General features: G+C 43.4%; 1 protein-coding gene across 1 annotated transcript in view; it reads left to right on the top strand.

Annotated features, from left to right (window-relative positions):
* Positions 1 to 15,433, top strand: part of LOC124612333 (peroxidasin) — a 207,807-nt gene that overhangs the window by 161,452 nt on the left and 30,922 nt on the right. The window contains exons 17-18 of the mRNA XM_047140476.1: positions 9,261 to 9,618; positions 13,609 to 13,726. Of these exons, the coding sequence (XP_046996432.1) occupies positions 9,261 to 9,618; positions 13,609 to 13,726 (476 nt within the window). The remainder of the gene's footprint in view (positions 1 to 9,260; positions 9,619 to 13,608; positions 13,727 to 15,433) is intronic.

Here is a 15,433-nt window from a genome sequence, read left to right as displayed (position 1 = left end):
TACAGAAGACTAGGTATTGCTGTACCATTTAATAATCGAGCACAGATATCAGAAGAAACTGAAAAACTATACACATGTTTAGGATCGGGGACGGCATAACTGTGATAGCTCCTGTTGGTTGGTTGGTTTGTGGGTGTTGAAGGGACCAGACTACAAAGGCCATCGGTCGCTGTGATAGCTCTAGATGAAACAAATTTTTTTAAAGTTGTGAATGTGGTACCAAGACATGGATAAAAAAATGTAAATTAGCTCAAAAGACACAGAATCCAAGGAATCAGAACGAAACATTCAAATTAAAAGAAAAAAAATTGAACGAACAAGATCATATAAACATTTAGGAAATAATGTAAGTGACGACAGAAGAAGGAAAGACATAAAACCAAGTATCAGTAGTGTCCATGAAGAAAAGGAAAATACTAAAATGAGAGAAAATGTTGATAAGAGCTATCTTCCGAGCGTAGCAGTTTACGGTAGTGAAACATGGATAGCAACCAAAAACGAAATGAAATCTCTTGAAGCATTTGAGGTTTGGTGGTGCAGACGACTGTTAAAGATGAAATTGACGCATAGAACCATCAACTTGGAAAATCCCCGACAGAACTCCTTAAGAATGGTCATTTAGGAGTGCAACAGAGCGAAAAAGACAAGGGTGGAATGGTCACACAAAATGACACAACTTTTTCGTCGTAAATGTCCTAGAACGACCATTTTAAGGAAAGGTATCAATTGTAATACCGCATTTCACATTATTAAAACAAGCCATCCAAAATACTGGAGTGTCTAATTCTGAAGCGGAAAAGTTACCTTCTAACAGGTACAGACGAGGAGCTGCCAACCTATCGAAAATTAGTTAAAAAGAAGAATGTTTTTTACCTGTGAGTCAGAACGTTCTACTGCATAGTTCCATGTTGCTTACGTAAGAACCCTGAGTTGAAGATGATCGAATATGATCGAAACTACTCATACTGGAAATGCAGTGCAACTGAGGCCCAAAAATAAATAAACAAGTCTGTACCTTTAATGCTTTTCTGATTTTATACGGATTCTTGTTCACAGAGTTGTCTTGATTTGACTGTCCCATTAACTGCAGCATTTGGCTGCATGTAAACCAGGGTACCATATTCCGCCACGAATTGTTATCATTCTGTAAAAAAATGGCTCTGAGCACTATGAGACTCAACATCTGGGGTCATCAGTCCCCTAGAACATATAACTACTTTAACCTAACTAACCTAAGGACATCACACACATACATGCCCGAGGCTGGATTCGAATCTGCGACCGTAGCGGTCACGCGGTTCCAGATTGAAGCCCCTAGAACCGCTCGGCCACACCGGCCGGCTATCGTTCTATACGAAATGAGAGTATGTTTATTTCAACGAAAATAATACTTCAGCTATATTCATACAAAAGAAATGAGACATCTCGCATTACTATGAACACTGTTAATGAACAGAGCAGAATCGAGATTACGAACATTTCATTCTAATGACCGGTTCGGCCGAAGACATGTTCGGATGCCAATGTAGCTTCGTACACGTCCACTACATCGGCTGGTATGTAAATGATTAGAGCTGCAGTTCTCTGTGGTAGGTAGCAGTGCATCGATGTTGTTCGTTTTTATTGTTGTTCCCAGTACTGGTAGCGTATATGCTGTGTCTGAACGACTTACAAGGAGACGACGCGTAACGTGTGAAACAGCGTTATCAGCACCTGACAGACTATGAAAGGGGCCTCATAGTGGGTCTACATTTGGCCGCGTAGTCGAATCAGATACTATACAGGTTTGTGGGTCATTCTGATGTAACAATGGTCCGATATGGATCAGCATAGGAACGTGACGGAAGGGTAGTCGTCAAAGTTCCGATTCATCATGCCTAACCACCACAAGGGACGATCGCTGTTTTGTGCACTCAGCACATCGTAACACTCGTATTTCCGTCTGCCACCCGAAAAAAGTTAAAGGAATCCCTGCAATATTCTGTTCATCCCGAACCATATGTCGAAGATTATCAGCATCTGGTGTGTCAGTGTTCTAAGCTTCGGACGTAGTAGTTACTTTAGGTTTTAATCAATGAAAGAGAACCCGTATTTCCCAACCTAATTGGGGGCCTCCGTACCCGAGAGGCCATGATATACGATTCCTTCAGGGTGTCTCTGAGAAGGACTATTATTTAGACCGTTGTGGTTATAATATGTATACCAAAGTCATCTCATTAAACCATTCCTAATGTCGAAATATCGATTTTGATACACAACACTCTTAGGCATCGTGAATAATGTGTGTGCTTCTAGTTAAACACTTCTAACACGGTAAACTCCCCATCCCACCCTCCTCAGATATACTGGTAAGAGGCTCCAGTGGATAGCCCTTTAAAAACGGAACACAGATCAAGCATGAAAACAGGAAGAAGGCATACTGAACTGTGAAAAAGAAAGCAAAATAGAAACAGTGAACGGTCCAAGGACAAGAAGTGCAATACAGAGCAATCTCACAAAGCAACGCCGTCGTAGATAGGTGGTCAAGGTGTTGCACTACCGCCGCGTGGGACTAGCCGAGCGGTCCAAGGCGCTGCAGTCTTAGACTGTGCGGCTGGTGCCGGTGGAGGTTCGAGTCCTCCTCGGGCATGGGTGTGTCTGTTTGTCCTTAGGATACTTTAGGTTAAGTAGTGTGTAAGCTTAGGGACTGATGACCTTAGCAGTTAAGTCCCATAAGGTTTCGCACACATTTGAACATTTTGTTGCACTATCAAGCGAGTGAGCCGTGTTCAAACCTCTCGCGTCTCAATTTTTTTTTCCCGCTGTTCGCTGTATTGAAATTTGTGTATGTATCGTAGTGTAACGTCCATTTGCAACAGCGAGGTGTATGGAAGGGACCTATAATGACAGTTGATTCTGCGAAACCACTCTATTAGCACCCGAAAGGAAGTGGCTTTCGAATGGGAACCGCAAATTTTGATGACAAAGTGACAGATCAACCGAATCCTCCACCGGTAAACAGGTCTGGTGTGTCATACACGGCATTAGTGACAGTACGTAAGACGTACGATGGGGTTATCTTACCGACACCCCTAATTTGTACATCTGATGAGTAAGTGAAATATGCCTCCTCACCCGATATATGTGTTCGTATGAATATGAATTGGTCACTACCAAGTAAATGATAAAAACATAATAGTTTGTCACATTAGCTGCAACAAATGAACGCAACAGCTTTACAATCATACACTTTCTCTCTCTCTGTCAAAACATATGTTTTTAAGGTTGCATTTCATTTTGGAAATTTTGACACTCCAATTCCTTTCCTGTAGCATAGTTCACACCCGTTTATTTGTTGCTTTCATATCTGTGAGACGTCTATATGGCATCTCGCCTGCTCTCACTGTTAATCTTATTTACTTGCGACAGCAACGTACTCTTACCACATGACTCACATTCTGTAACCGATGCATAGTATGACAGCTGCGAAGACTACAGAAAGAGAGCAAATGTCTCAATGACCGGACGGAAATTTCATAATGTTGTGGGGAAATAAAAGATATGAGGCAGTTTCGAACACGTCTCTCCCGCTTGACAGTCCAGTACCGTGACCACTTACCCAAGCCGCCGTTGCTCTTTCACGTTCCTCTATATTGTACTTCATGTCCTTGGACTGTTCACTGTTTCTATTTTACTGTTTTTTCACAGTTCAGTACATCTTGTCCCTGGTTTCATGCTTGACCTATGTTCAGTTTTTGACAGCCTATCCGCTGGGCTATCGTACCACTAAATCTGAGGGATTGCGGCGAGGAGTTTCCCCTTCGAGAGTTCATCACCATTAGGCTTGCAGTATAAAAGCTTCTCTGCAACTAACTTCGCAGCACTATAATTGATCTTGTCGCTTTAAGTTGTAACGGTGGCCTGCTGAATTAGTTCGTCGTCCAGGAACAGGAATGCTCTTATCGCTGAGTCGGGGAAGCAAAGGATGTAGTTCCAGCTTTCACAAAAAAAAAAAAAAAAAAAAAAAAAAAAAAAAAAAAAAAAAAAAAAAAAAATCTGCCAACAGACATATTTGCTGGAATACAAAAACCTTTGTTTAACACAAGCTCTTCGACTTCTCATTACAAAATGTCTTAAACTGGGTGTAACGGTCATAAGTGCAAATGTTTTGATTGGTGAATGAGGACGGTGTACTGAACAACATTTCATCAGTATTTATGTCATTTACAGAGTATTGATTATGGCCATTTCTAGTCGCATGTATTTAGGTTGGTTAGTACCTCCAAGTAGATGTGGCAAGAGCGAGCCATTAGTGCTTACCTTTTTCCCGGCAGCAGGTCAGGTGGTGAGGTGTGGGCACGTGGACCCAAAACGTTAGTTTATACTGACAGGTGTAGTCCATTTAGTGCTGCAGTATGACCTTGCAGAAAACATCAGGCCGTGAAGTTTGTGGCGTGTTTTTTGGAAGACTGTATGGCATTTATTGGCCTGGATATACCCTGCGGGGTTCGGCCACCGTATTGCAAGTCTTTTTAGTTAACGCCACTTCGGCGACTTGCGTGTCAATGATGAACAAAGACACACAACACCCAGTCCCCTGCCGGGAATCGTACCTGGGCCCCCTTGCGCGCCGTAGGCGGTAACGCTACCGCTGCGCTACGGCGGTCATGTAAATGCCTGTTACTAACAATTCCTCGGTGTAACAATTAGGGGTAAGCAAGTGGCAGACTTGATTGGTAGAATACCGGGAAAATACACTAACGTTACAAAGGAGAATGCTCCGGCGACACATTCTAGAATATTAATACAATAGGATTAATGCAAGATCATGAAAGCAGGTAAAGAAGTGCGGCACAGAAGATGGCAGGTTTGTTTGGCTTACGCGGGAGCGTCACGGAATTACTGAGGAAACTAAACTGGAAGACGCTTCACGAAAGACTTCTTTTTTCGTGGACCAATACTAGGTGATGAATCTAGGATTATACGACAGCACTCTACTATTTGGTTCCTCAGTGACTGAAAAGACAATATTACATTCGTCATAACGTGCACAGTGCCGTTTATGCGAACATTTTACCTGTGCTTCATGCGAAGTATCCTCTAAGGTACACTTCACGGTAGTCTGCAGAGTACAGAAGCCCATATCTTTTAAAATTCTGTCAGGTGATTTCTCCAACACAGATTTTCTAGAATGTATTTGTAATACTGATTCTGAAAATTACTGTAATGTAATTCTATCAAGTCAGGATTTTTCACAAAATAAGATCAAACATTTTCAAAATTTAAGTAATTGAAGTATAAATATCAAAGTAAAATCTCAATCAACGTCTACCTTATTATATTGTTTTATTTTTAGGTTTACACCAAAAATATTATAAGCAATAAGTTTCTTTAATTACATTGTGAGTGCCCTGTAACATTTAATTTTCAAACTTAGCTCTTAATTTCATTTTTACTGTCAATCTTAAATGTTCCACAAAAGCTCATTCCATTTTCTCAGTACCTTTTCCCCATCTGCTTAAGGTCCTGGTGAAAGTGTTTTCTGTTCACTGCAATCTCCCATACTTTCAGGGAAGTAGTGAATATGCGACGATAGCAAGTGGACTTTTACACTCATGCCACAGTCCTGTTTCTTAAAATTTCTCAAGACGGTTTTGACCATTTTATTGTAATTCGGATGTCACTGATTCCCTGGAAAGTTTTCAGTAATAGAACTGCAGATAGTCCATGTATCTTTTTCTCCAGTACTCATTACATTCTCATATTCTTCCTATTTCGTAGCCGGCCTGTGTGGCCGAGCGGTTCTAGGCGCTACACTCTGGAACCACGCGACCGCTACGGTCGCAGGTTCGACTCCTGCCGCGGGCATGGAGGGGTATGCTGTCCTTAGGTTAATTGGGTTTAAGTAGTTCTAAGTTCTAGGGGACTGATGACCTCAGAAGTTAAGTCCCATAGTGCTCGGAGCCATTTTTTTAACCTATTTCGTAAACGCGCACAACTGAAGACCAAAAAACTTCCAACTTCGGATTTTTCTGGACTGTTGAAAGGAAATTTCGTGGGAAGCTATTTACAGCAGGATCCATCATTTGGAATACTCCTTATAATATGCTCCACTAAGCCGAATTTGATACGTGGTAGTGGAAACAGTATTTTCTGTGACCTACCAGCGGTTCACGCAAAATATACTCGTATTTAGTACCAGGCACAAAGGTGTCATATTTGGTCACACTTTTACACCGCTATGTTTTAGCTTTGGCCAAATAATCCACCTACGTGAAAATCATGGCATCTTCATGTAGGCACCTTGCTATCTTAATAAAACTCCTGAAACTCAAGACAAATAAAGAAAATAAACTTTATTCCTTAAGAAAAAAACTGTACGTGACAGAAAAGAACTGGTGATACGGAGGTGGGAGCAGCTGTACAAACCGACAGTCCAGAAAGTTTCGAGAAAGAAAAGAAACGTTTAGACGTTAATTTTAGTGCTTCAAGAGTTGTACTTAGTCAACCTTCAACTCGAGTACCAGGCTTAGAACGATCGTACAAACACCCGAAACTGTCAGAAAAGTCCATTGAGATGATTGGCGCACATCGCATTTACACTTTCATCGGTCTTCGCGAAACATCGGAGACTCATTCTGTACTTTATTGCTTTGTGGTAGACTACACCTATGACGATATCATCAAGAAAATGGTCGTCTGCGTTTTCCAGTTCAGTTAGGTAGTGCAAGGTATCCACGTGTCGTTGTTTTTTGTTTCGGGAGTCCAGGTGTGCGGGACAAATTTCACGTGCTTTTCTGTTTTCCAGAACTCTCAGGAGACTGTCTTGAGCACTTGATGTAGGGATGTTCAGTTCGTTGATTAATTACGTTTAGTGACGAAACAACATTGACACACGCAGCCGAACGTCCACTGCTAAACAATGCCTGACCGCAGCTGACTGATAGAAGAAACGTCTGTTGTTAATTCACGCTGCAATCGAAGCTACTGCGCTGACATCGCTAACACTGATGTGATAGAAGTAATGGGATACATCCTAATACCGTGTCGGACTTCCTTGTGCGCGGCGAAGTGCAGAAACTCGACGTGACAGGGACTCAAGTCGTTGGAATTCACCTGCGCAAATATTGAACCATGCCATCCAGAATTGCGAAAGGGCTGCGGGTGCAGGATTTTTTGCACGAACTGACCTTTCGAGTATGTCCCATTAATGTTTGATGGGATTCATGTCAGGTGAACTGGGTGGCCAAATCATTCGCTGGAATTGTCCATAATGTTCTGCCATGGCGCATTGCCATCTAAGAGTCCATCGTTGTTTGGGAACACAGCGTCCATGAAAGGCCGTAAATGGTCTCCAAATGGTCTCCAAGTAGTCGAACGTAACCATTTATAGTTCATGATCGGTTCAGCTGGACCAGAGGACCCAGTTCACTCCATGTAAACGCAAAACATATATTTATGGAGTGACCACTAGTTTGCACAGTGCCTTGGTGGCAACTTGGCTCGGTGGCTTCGTGAAGTCCACGTCACACTCGAATTCTACCATCAGTTCCTACCAACTGAAATCAGATTCATCTGACTAGGCCACATTTCTCCAGTCGTCTAGGGTCCAACCGATACGGTCACGAGCCCAGGAGAGGCACTACAGGCGATGTCGTGCTGTTAGCAAAAACACTCGTTCCGGTTGTCTGCTGCATTGCCCATTAACCCCAAATTCCGTCATTTGTCCTAAAGGATACGTTCGTCGCACGTCCCACATTGATTTAAGCGGTTATTTCGCGCACTGTTGCTGGTCTGTTAGCACTGGTAACTCTACACAAACGCCACTGCTCACGGTCGTTAAGTGAAGCCCGCCTGCCGCTGCGTGGTGGGAGGTAATGTCTGAAATGTTTTATTCTCGGCAAACTCTTGACACTATCGATTTCGGAATAGTTAATTCGCTACCGATTTCCAGAATGGAATGTCCCATGCGTCTATCTCCAACTACTATTCTGCGTTCAGAGTCTGTTAACTCCCGTCGTGTGGCCAGAATCACGTCGGAAACATTTTCACATAAATCGTCTGAGTACAAATGACAGCTCCACCAATACACTGCTCCTTTATACCTTGAGTGCGTGACACTATCACGATATGTGGGCGATATGAAATCGGTCTCGGTACTCTTTGGGCAGGTGGTGTAGAGAAGGAGGAACTATACAACCTCAACACATTTTCTCGTTTGTAATTACCTAGCACAGTGGGAGACTCCGACATAAACTTTAATGTTCCAGGTTTTTTCAATACTCTTGTCTCTCTAAGGTCACGATGTAGGAAAATAAAAAGAAATAGCACTCGTACAATACTTTTAGATATGTACCGGGTGATCAAAAAGTCAGTATAAATTTGAAAACTTAAGCCACGGAATAATGTAGATAGAGAAGTAAAAATTGACACACAAGCATGGAATGACATGGGGTTTTATTAGAACCAAAACAAAAGTATTGCTAGACGCGTGAAAGACCTCTTGCGCGCGTCGTTTGGTGATGATCGTGTGCTCAGCCGCCACTTTCGTCATGCTTGGCCTCCTAGGTACCCAGACCTCAGTCCGTGCGATTATTGGCTTTGGGGTTACCTGAAGTCGCAAGTGTATCGTGATCGACCGACATCTCTAGGGATGATGAAAGACAACATCCGATGCCAATGTCTCACCATAACTCCGGTCATGCTTTATAGTGCTGTTCACAACTACAGCTATTGTTGAGGAATGATGGTGGACATATTGCGCATTTCCTGTAAATTACATCATCTTTGCTTCGTCTTATTTTGTTATGCTGATTATTGCTATTCTGATCAGATGAAGCGCCATCTGCCGACATTTTTTGAACGTTTGTATTTTTTTGGTTCTAATAAAACCCCATGTCATTCCAAGCATGTGTGTCAATTTGTACCTCTCTATCTACATTATTCCGTGATTTATTTAGTTTTCAAATTTACACTGACTTTTTGATCACCCAGTATATTGTAAACTTGAGTGTAGGGTGACATTTCCTAAAAGATGTAAATATTGTAGTAATAATATTTTTGCTTCTTCTCGTGATGTAAACTTCGAATGCTCATCTTAAGATGACCGATTATGCGGTTGAAATTAGTAATGACTGTTTTCTACATTGGGATATTAGACAAACAAAGATTTTAATAAAATCTACAACATTCGTTTTCTCGTGTATTTATCCTGATGTTCTGTGGTGTGTTGAGATTGCTAGTGATTGATCCAAAACGCCGCGTGTGGTTTTCCGTTGCAGCCCATCCCCGAAGGGCACGTGCCGCTGTCGAAGGCGTTCTTCGCGCCGTGGCGGCTGGTGGAAGAGGGCGGCGTGGACCCGCTGATGCGCGGCCTCTTCTACGTGCCGGCCAAGCTGAAGGTGCCCGGCCAGACGCTCAACACGGAGCTCACCGAGCACCTGTTCGAGGTGGCGCACGCCGTCGCGCTCGACCTGGCCGCCATGAACGTGCAGCGCTCGCGCGACCACGGCATCCCGCACTACAACAGCTGGCGCCGCTTCTGCAACCTCTCCGAGGCGCACACCTTCGACGACCTGCGGCACGAGATCAGCAACCAGCAAGTTCGCGACCAGCTGCAGCGCATCTACGGTCATCCAGGTTTGCTCTACAGTCCCGAGTCACATCTACTGTCAGAGAACTCTTCTCCAAAAAATTGCTTGCACCACCTGAATATCTGCGTACTCGTATGACCTGATATTCAAAGAGAACAGGAAATAAGTGAGGCACCCAGAAGCAGGTGAGGCAACTGAAAATTCACGGGGTGAGAGGGTATGTGATGATATTTCAGTTATTACAAAATCGAGCCAAATTTACAAATGACTTGGCAGTACGGGCTCATTTGTCAGTATGAAGCTGCACCTTAGTTGGCCTAAATGCTTGCCCTGATTCGATCGACGATGTTCTCTTGTGAAAAAGGTGGCCCACAGTTGTTGTAACTGCTCCTTCATGTCTTTGCCTCTGGCGCTGGTAATGAGTTGACGTCAAGCTAGATCCACAATTGCTCTATCGGGACAGATCTGGGATCTTCCCGGCCATGAAGTATCTCAGCATCACCCACAGTTCATAGTGACACCGACAATCTGTGGACGACAATACAGTAGCATGATAGGTACCCCGCGAGGACACAGAATGTCCGTGAGGAACCGTTATGCCATCAAATATCCGTCAGTAAATGGTGTATTCAAATAGTTCTGAGCACTATGGGACTTAACTTCTGAGGTCATCAGTCCCCTAGAACTTAGAACTACTTAAACCTAACTAACCTAAGGACGTCACACACACCCATGTCCGAGGCAGGATTCGAACCTGCGACCGTAGCGTCGCGCGGTTCCAGACGGTAGTGCCTTGAACCGCTCGACCACCCCGGCCGGCTGTCAGTAAGTGACAACTATTACTCAATGATATACCCGGTGGCCCCTCACACCATGACACAAGAAGTAACACCACTGTGCATCTCCAAAAAATTGGAAGACTTGGACCTCTCCCCAGATCGCCGCCAAAGTAGCCAACGAAGGTTGTTGGGGTACTACAGAGCCGCGATCGTTCACTGAACGTACTACGACGCCATTCATGAGCAGTCCATTCTTCCCTGTAACGGCTCAACTCCAAACGCAGCCGTTTCTGTTGTGGTCACAAAGGCTGTTACCAATGCTCTGGTAATTCCCAGGTCCAGCTGCTGATAGTCTCTGACAAATGGTATTGGATCACACAGACTTTTTCGAGAAAGTCCATTGCTTGTTCTCGCATGTCAGGTGCAGATGTGAAGAAGTTATGATGTGCTTGCTGCACAATACGATGATCCTCCCTTTTGGTGGTCAGGCGTGGTCGACCAGAATTTGGACGACGAGTGTCCTGCTGTGACGTCCCCGTACAGTCCAACATCGGACCACTGTCACATCCAAATGCCTAACAAATCTGGGTATTGCACGATTCCAGCAGTACACCTACTGGAAGCCCACTCTCTCAGATGCTGATAACTCTGTCTCATACGAGTACACTGCTTCTCAGTGTCCTTCACAGTGACCAGTCAACTTCTGAGGCTGTTCACGTTCATTATATATCTTACCAGGCCTTGTAACACAAATGTGCTCTAGTGATCATTCCACTTGTCACAGGGAATGAGAACTGTAAAAGTCCGCAGCTCGTGGTCGTGCGGTAGCGTTCTCGCTTCCCGCGCCCGGGTTCCCGGGTTCGATTCCCGGCGGGGTCAGGGATTTTCTCTGCCTCGTGATGACTCGGCGTTGTGTGCTGTCCTTATGTTAGTTAGGTTTAAGTAGTTCTAAGTTCTAGGGGACTGATGACTATAGATGTTAAGTCCCATAGTGCTCAGAGCCATTTTTTTGCCAAGCCCACCAATAGTGTGCACGTGGATGAAATTACATTCACATCCGACCGTGTATTCCGAGTGCTTTTTTTTTTTTTTGCCAGGAGGTGTAATAAGCCTTATGAAACGATAAATGCTCTGAAAAATAAGCATCTGTAAATAATTGTCACATGCTTCCGCAAAGACCATCAACTAGAAAGCTCTGTCGGGCACTGACGGCCGTTCCCGGTGTTCAGTCAACCTCGGAAATTGGGTACCGCATGACTAATAAACATGGCTGTCCACAAGTTTAAGGAAGCAAGCGTTGGCGCCAATTCGAGGGCGTGACGTTAGTATGGAGACAGGGCCATTGGGCATCTTGCTGAACGTGGACAGTACTCTAATAGCCTAATTTTTCGTTATGTATTTATATTTTTCCGTCATGAGTCTTTTATTGGCTGTAATCAGTCCAACACGAATACCTCTCCTGTCCCAGCCTCTTCATCTCCTTGTAGCTCATGCACCCTTTCCATGATTATTTCTGACCTATATCCCTACCTGGCTTTCTGTACTGTTTTTGCTCTCTACGGCTCTCTCTGCTACTGCTGATGTTTTCGAACACGTACAAAATGTTTAACACAAATTTCTCTCCCCGTTGATTCAACGGAGAACTTTTTCGTTTCTTATCTTATCAGTCTGCTTAATTTTCAACATCTTTCTGAAATACCAAATCTCAAATGCTTCGATTCTCTGTCGGTTTTCTCACATACTGAGCCTCAGACGTACATTCTCAGAAAGCTCAAAGTAAGACTATGTTAATAGTATTAGATTTATTTTAACGGTGAATGCCCTCTTTGCCTGTCTTAGTCTACTTCCCAAATCCGCCTTGCTTCAGCGTGTTATTTTGCTTCAGAGTTGTCAGGATTACTTTACTTCATCTAATGATAAATCCTGAGTTTTAGTGTCAGGTTTATAGCTAATCTTATTTCTGCTGCTTCTCATTATTTTCGTCTTTCTCTGGTTTACTCTCAGTCCATCACTTTACAGACTGCAAAATCCATTCAGAAGGTCCAGTAATTTTTCCTCGCCTTCAGTGAGGGTAGCAGTGTCATCACTGAATCCTATCAACCTTCGGGCATTCTTACGCCAGTAGTTTTCTTCCTTCTACTTCCATCATTGCTTCTTCGATTCACAGCAACAGGGGAGAAATACTGCCGTCGAGATATACGTGCTTTTTAATCCGGCCGGCTTATTCTTGGTCTTGCATCCTTGTTGTTTTCTCTGTATTCTTGTACTTAGTGTATACTACCTGTATTTCTCTAGAGCTTGTAGCTATTTTTCTACGAATTTTGAATATCTCAAGCCATTTTACATTTTTCAAAGCTTTCTGTGGGTTAATAAATCCTATCAACATGCCTTGATTTTTCGTACGAAATTTCTCCGTTATCAAATGGATGGTTAAAACTGTACCTCTGGTGCTTTTGATTTTCCCAAAGCCGAACTGATTGCCAACTAATAGGTACTCATTTTCCATTTGCATTCATCTGAATATTTATATTGTCAGTTACTTGGATTCAAAAGCTGTTAAACTGAATGTGCTGTCGTTCTTACATACACCTGTCTTTGGTATTTTCTAGATTTTGTGCATGATTTTCCCCCAGACATGTTGTATACAGTAATTAATAAATGTGCTGAAGTCGTCATGATCTTGTCCAATTGCTGGACTCAGTCCATGGAACTTGATACCACAGCAAGACCAGCTCAACAACGAGCACCCTTGCTGATGACGCAAGCACCATATGCTGCGCCGCCGTCGCAGTCACCATAACTGAAGTGTAAAACCCACAAAATCCACCGTTTCTGTGCTAGACTGAGCACTGCGACATATCGCGGCCTATATGACCGTTTACAAATTGCAGAAGTCGTCCACGTGTTACTGTGAGCCGGAAGCAAGAAAAACAAAAAGAGTAAATCGTACAGAGAGACAGTGAAAATATACAAGTCTGGAAAGTAGGATAGAGGTAGTGCCAGAAGTGAATTTGTGAGGGCAGCTCGCGAGACGCGTCTGGGCAGCTTAGTCGTTAAGAACATTTCCCGCGAAAGTCAGTGTTCCAGGATAGAGCCCCGCTCCATCACAAAGCTTTAATGTTCTAGGAAGTTTCAGGGGATACGCAGCTCAACTGGAGTATACCAACGGCATATTTATTGCACAACTTGATAACAGTTCCATTCGCTTCCTGTTGACTACTGGTCGCGATCTAAAATCCTGACCTGTCTGTCCACAGGTAACATCGACGTGTGGGTGGGTGGCATCCTGGAGGACCTGTCTGAGGGCGCCAAGGTGGGCCCCACGTTCCGCTGCCTGCTCGTCGAACAGTTCCGGCGCCTTCGTGACGGCGACAGGTGAGTGCTCACTTGACTCCTGTACGATGTGGTGCAGATTTTTAATGAGCAGGACATCAGAAACAAGGAGGAAGAGATTAATTGTGTAAATAGTAGAAAAGTGTACTGAGAAGTCGAATACCTATATATTAAAAAAAAAAAGACAGTGCAGTGAAAATCAGAAGTCGCGTCATATAAGCAAGACAATAGTCAAACTGTATCATCAGTACTTGGAAATGTGGATAGATAGTGGGTTATTTGTTGTTTACTTGTGCCGTCAAATACCTTGTGACGTGATAACAGCAATATTAAGAGCCTTCTATAGGTATTAAGGTGAAACGATAGTTAAATTAATTAGCACTATATCGCAGAAACTCATATGAGATCGTGCAGCTGTTAGACCTTGACGTGAGATTTTCTTTAGCATTTCTCCAGATGGAATGGGACTGATGACCTCGTAGTTTGGTCCCTTCTCCCGCCTCTAATCCAACCAAGCAACCAGATGGAATGTTCAGCCACCTGAAGAATTGCTGGAACATGAGCAGCCCACAACTACGAAACTACGTAGACAAAGCCAGTATCGCCGTACAGGCTCCAACCTTCTGGAGCAGTGGTATTCCGATTCAGCAGTGGTGGAACACACGCATATCAAGGGCGTTGCAGACACATGGGCATTCCAGTACAGGTTGCGGCCCATCACCAACAATATCAAGAGTCCAGTAACGTTTCCTGTTATATCATCGGATTTCTTTTTAGATGTAGCATCGTGTCCTTTTATGCCTGTGATCTATCAAAAGTAAAACAAGATTTTTCGTAATAGCGAGTGAAAACAGTGGTGCAGGAAGTATAGAATTTGTTTCTTTAATTCCAGTCTACTCTCACAAGAACCTGGCGTCAGACTATCAATTTCGGTTCATAATCAACAACGTGGGATCTGATTTAAACTGATGAAACCTTATTATATCCTAATATTACTAAACCAAAGTGATAGAGTCGCAATTTCGATTATATATGCCACTTTCGCTTAATCACATTACCATAACATAAGGTTTCATTTGTTTTAAAGATATCTAGTCATTATGGAGTTTAGTCTATAATCTGATGACGATTTTTTGTGATCATAAACTCGAATGAAAGAAATCAGTTGTACCAAAAATAAGTTCACCTGACAATATGGTATATACCTGCTAATCTCCAAGGCTGACCTTCAGTCATCGCATTGAAATGGTTTGCATACAAAGAACCGATTACGTGGAATCAGCGAAGTAAGACGAACCGACTAGTAGACGAGACAGAACTCCAGATAGCAGCTATCGTGTTTGGACGTATGTATGATCACACCTTGAAGGAAACTGCTCTGTTTGTTTACGTATCAAGGTGGACTGTTCAACATATCTACAAAGAATGGTGTACCACCCTTCCAGCTGCGAAAGAAGATTAAGAACAGTACTGGAAAGAATTTCCTAACCGACAGGGAGCGGACAGAATGGTATTGCTACGTTCAATAAATGAAGGTCTATCTGAACCAATATCCGGTTGAAAATTGCGAAAGGAACTGCATGAAACGGACACGAGGAGTTGGGTACCTCGCAGAAGGCTTACAGTAGCCCATAGAGCTGCAGATCTTCAATGGGCTAAACAAGACAGAGTCCGGACAGGAGTCGATTGGAGCCGAGCAGTGTGATTCAACGAATCGCGATTTTGTCTCTTTCAAATAACGCAAGGAAC

Source organism: Schistocerca americana, chromosome 4 (assembly GCF_021461395.2).
Source record: "Schistocerca americana isolate TAMUIC-IGC-003095 chromosome 4, iqSchAmer2.1, whole genome shotgun sequence".
Taxonomy (NCBI): domain Eukaryota; kingdom Metazoa; phylum Arthropoda; class Insecta; order Orthoptera; family Acrididae; genus Schistocerca; species Schistocerca americana.
The sequence above is the reverse complement of the archived record's forward strand: the minus strand, read 5'-3'. Positions and strand labels throughout refer to the sequence as shown.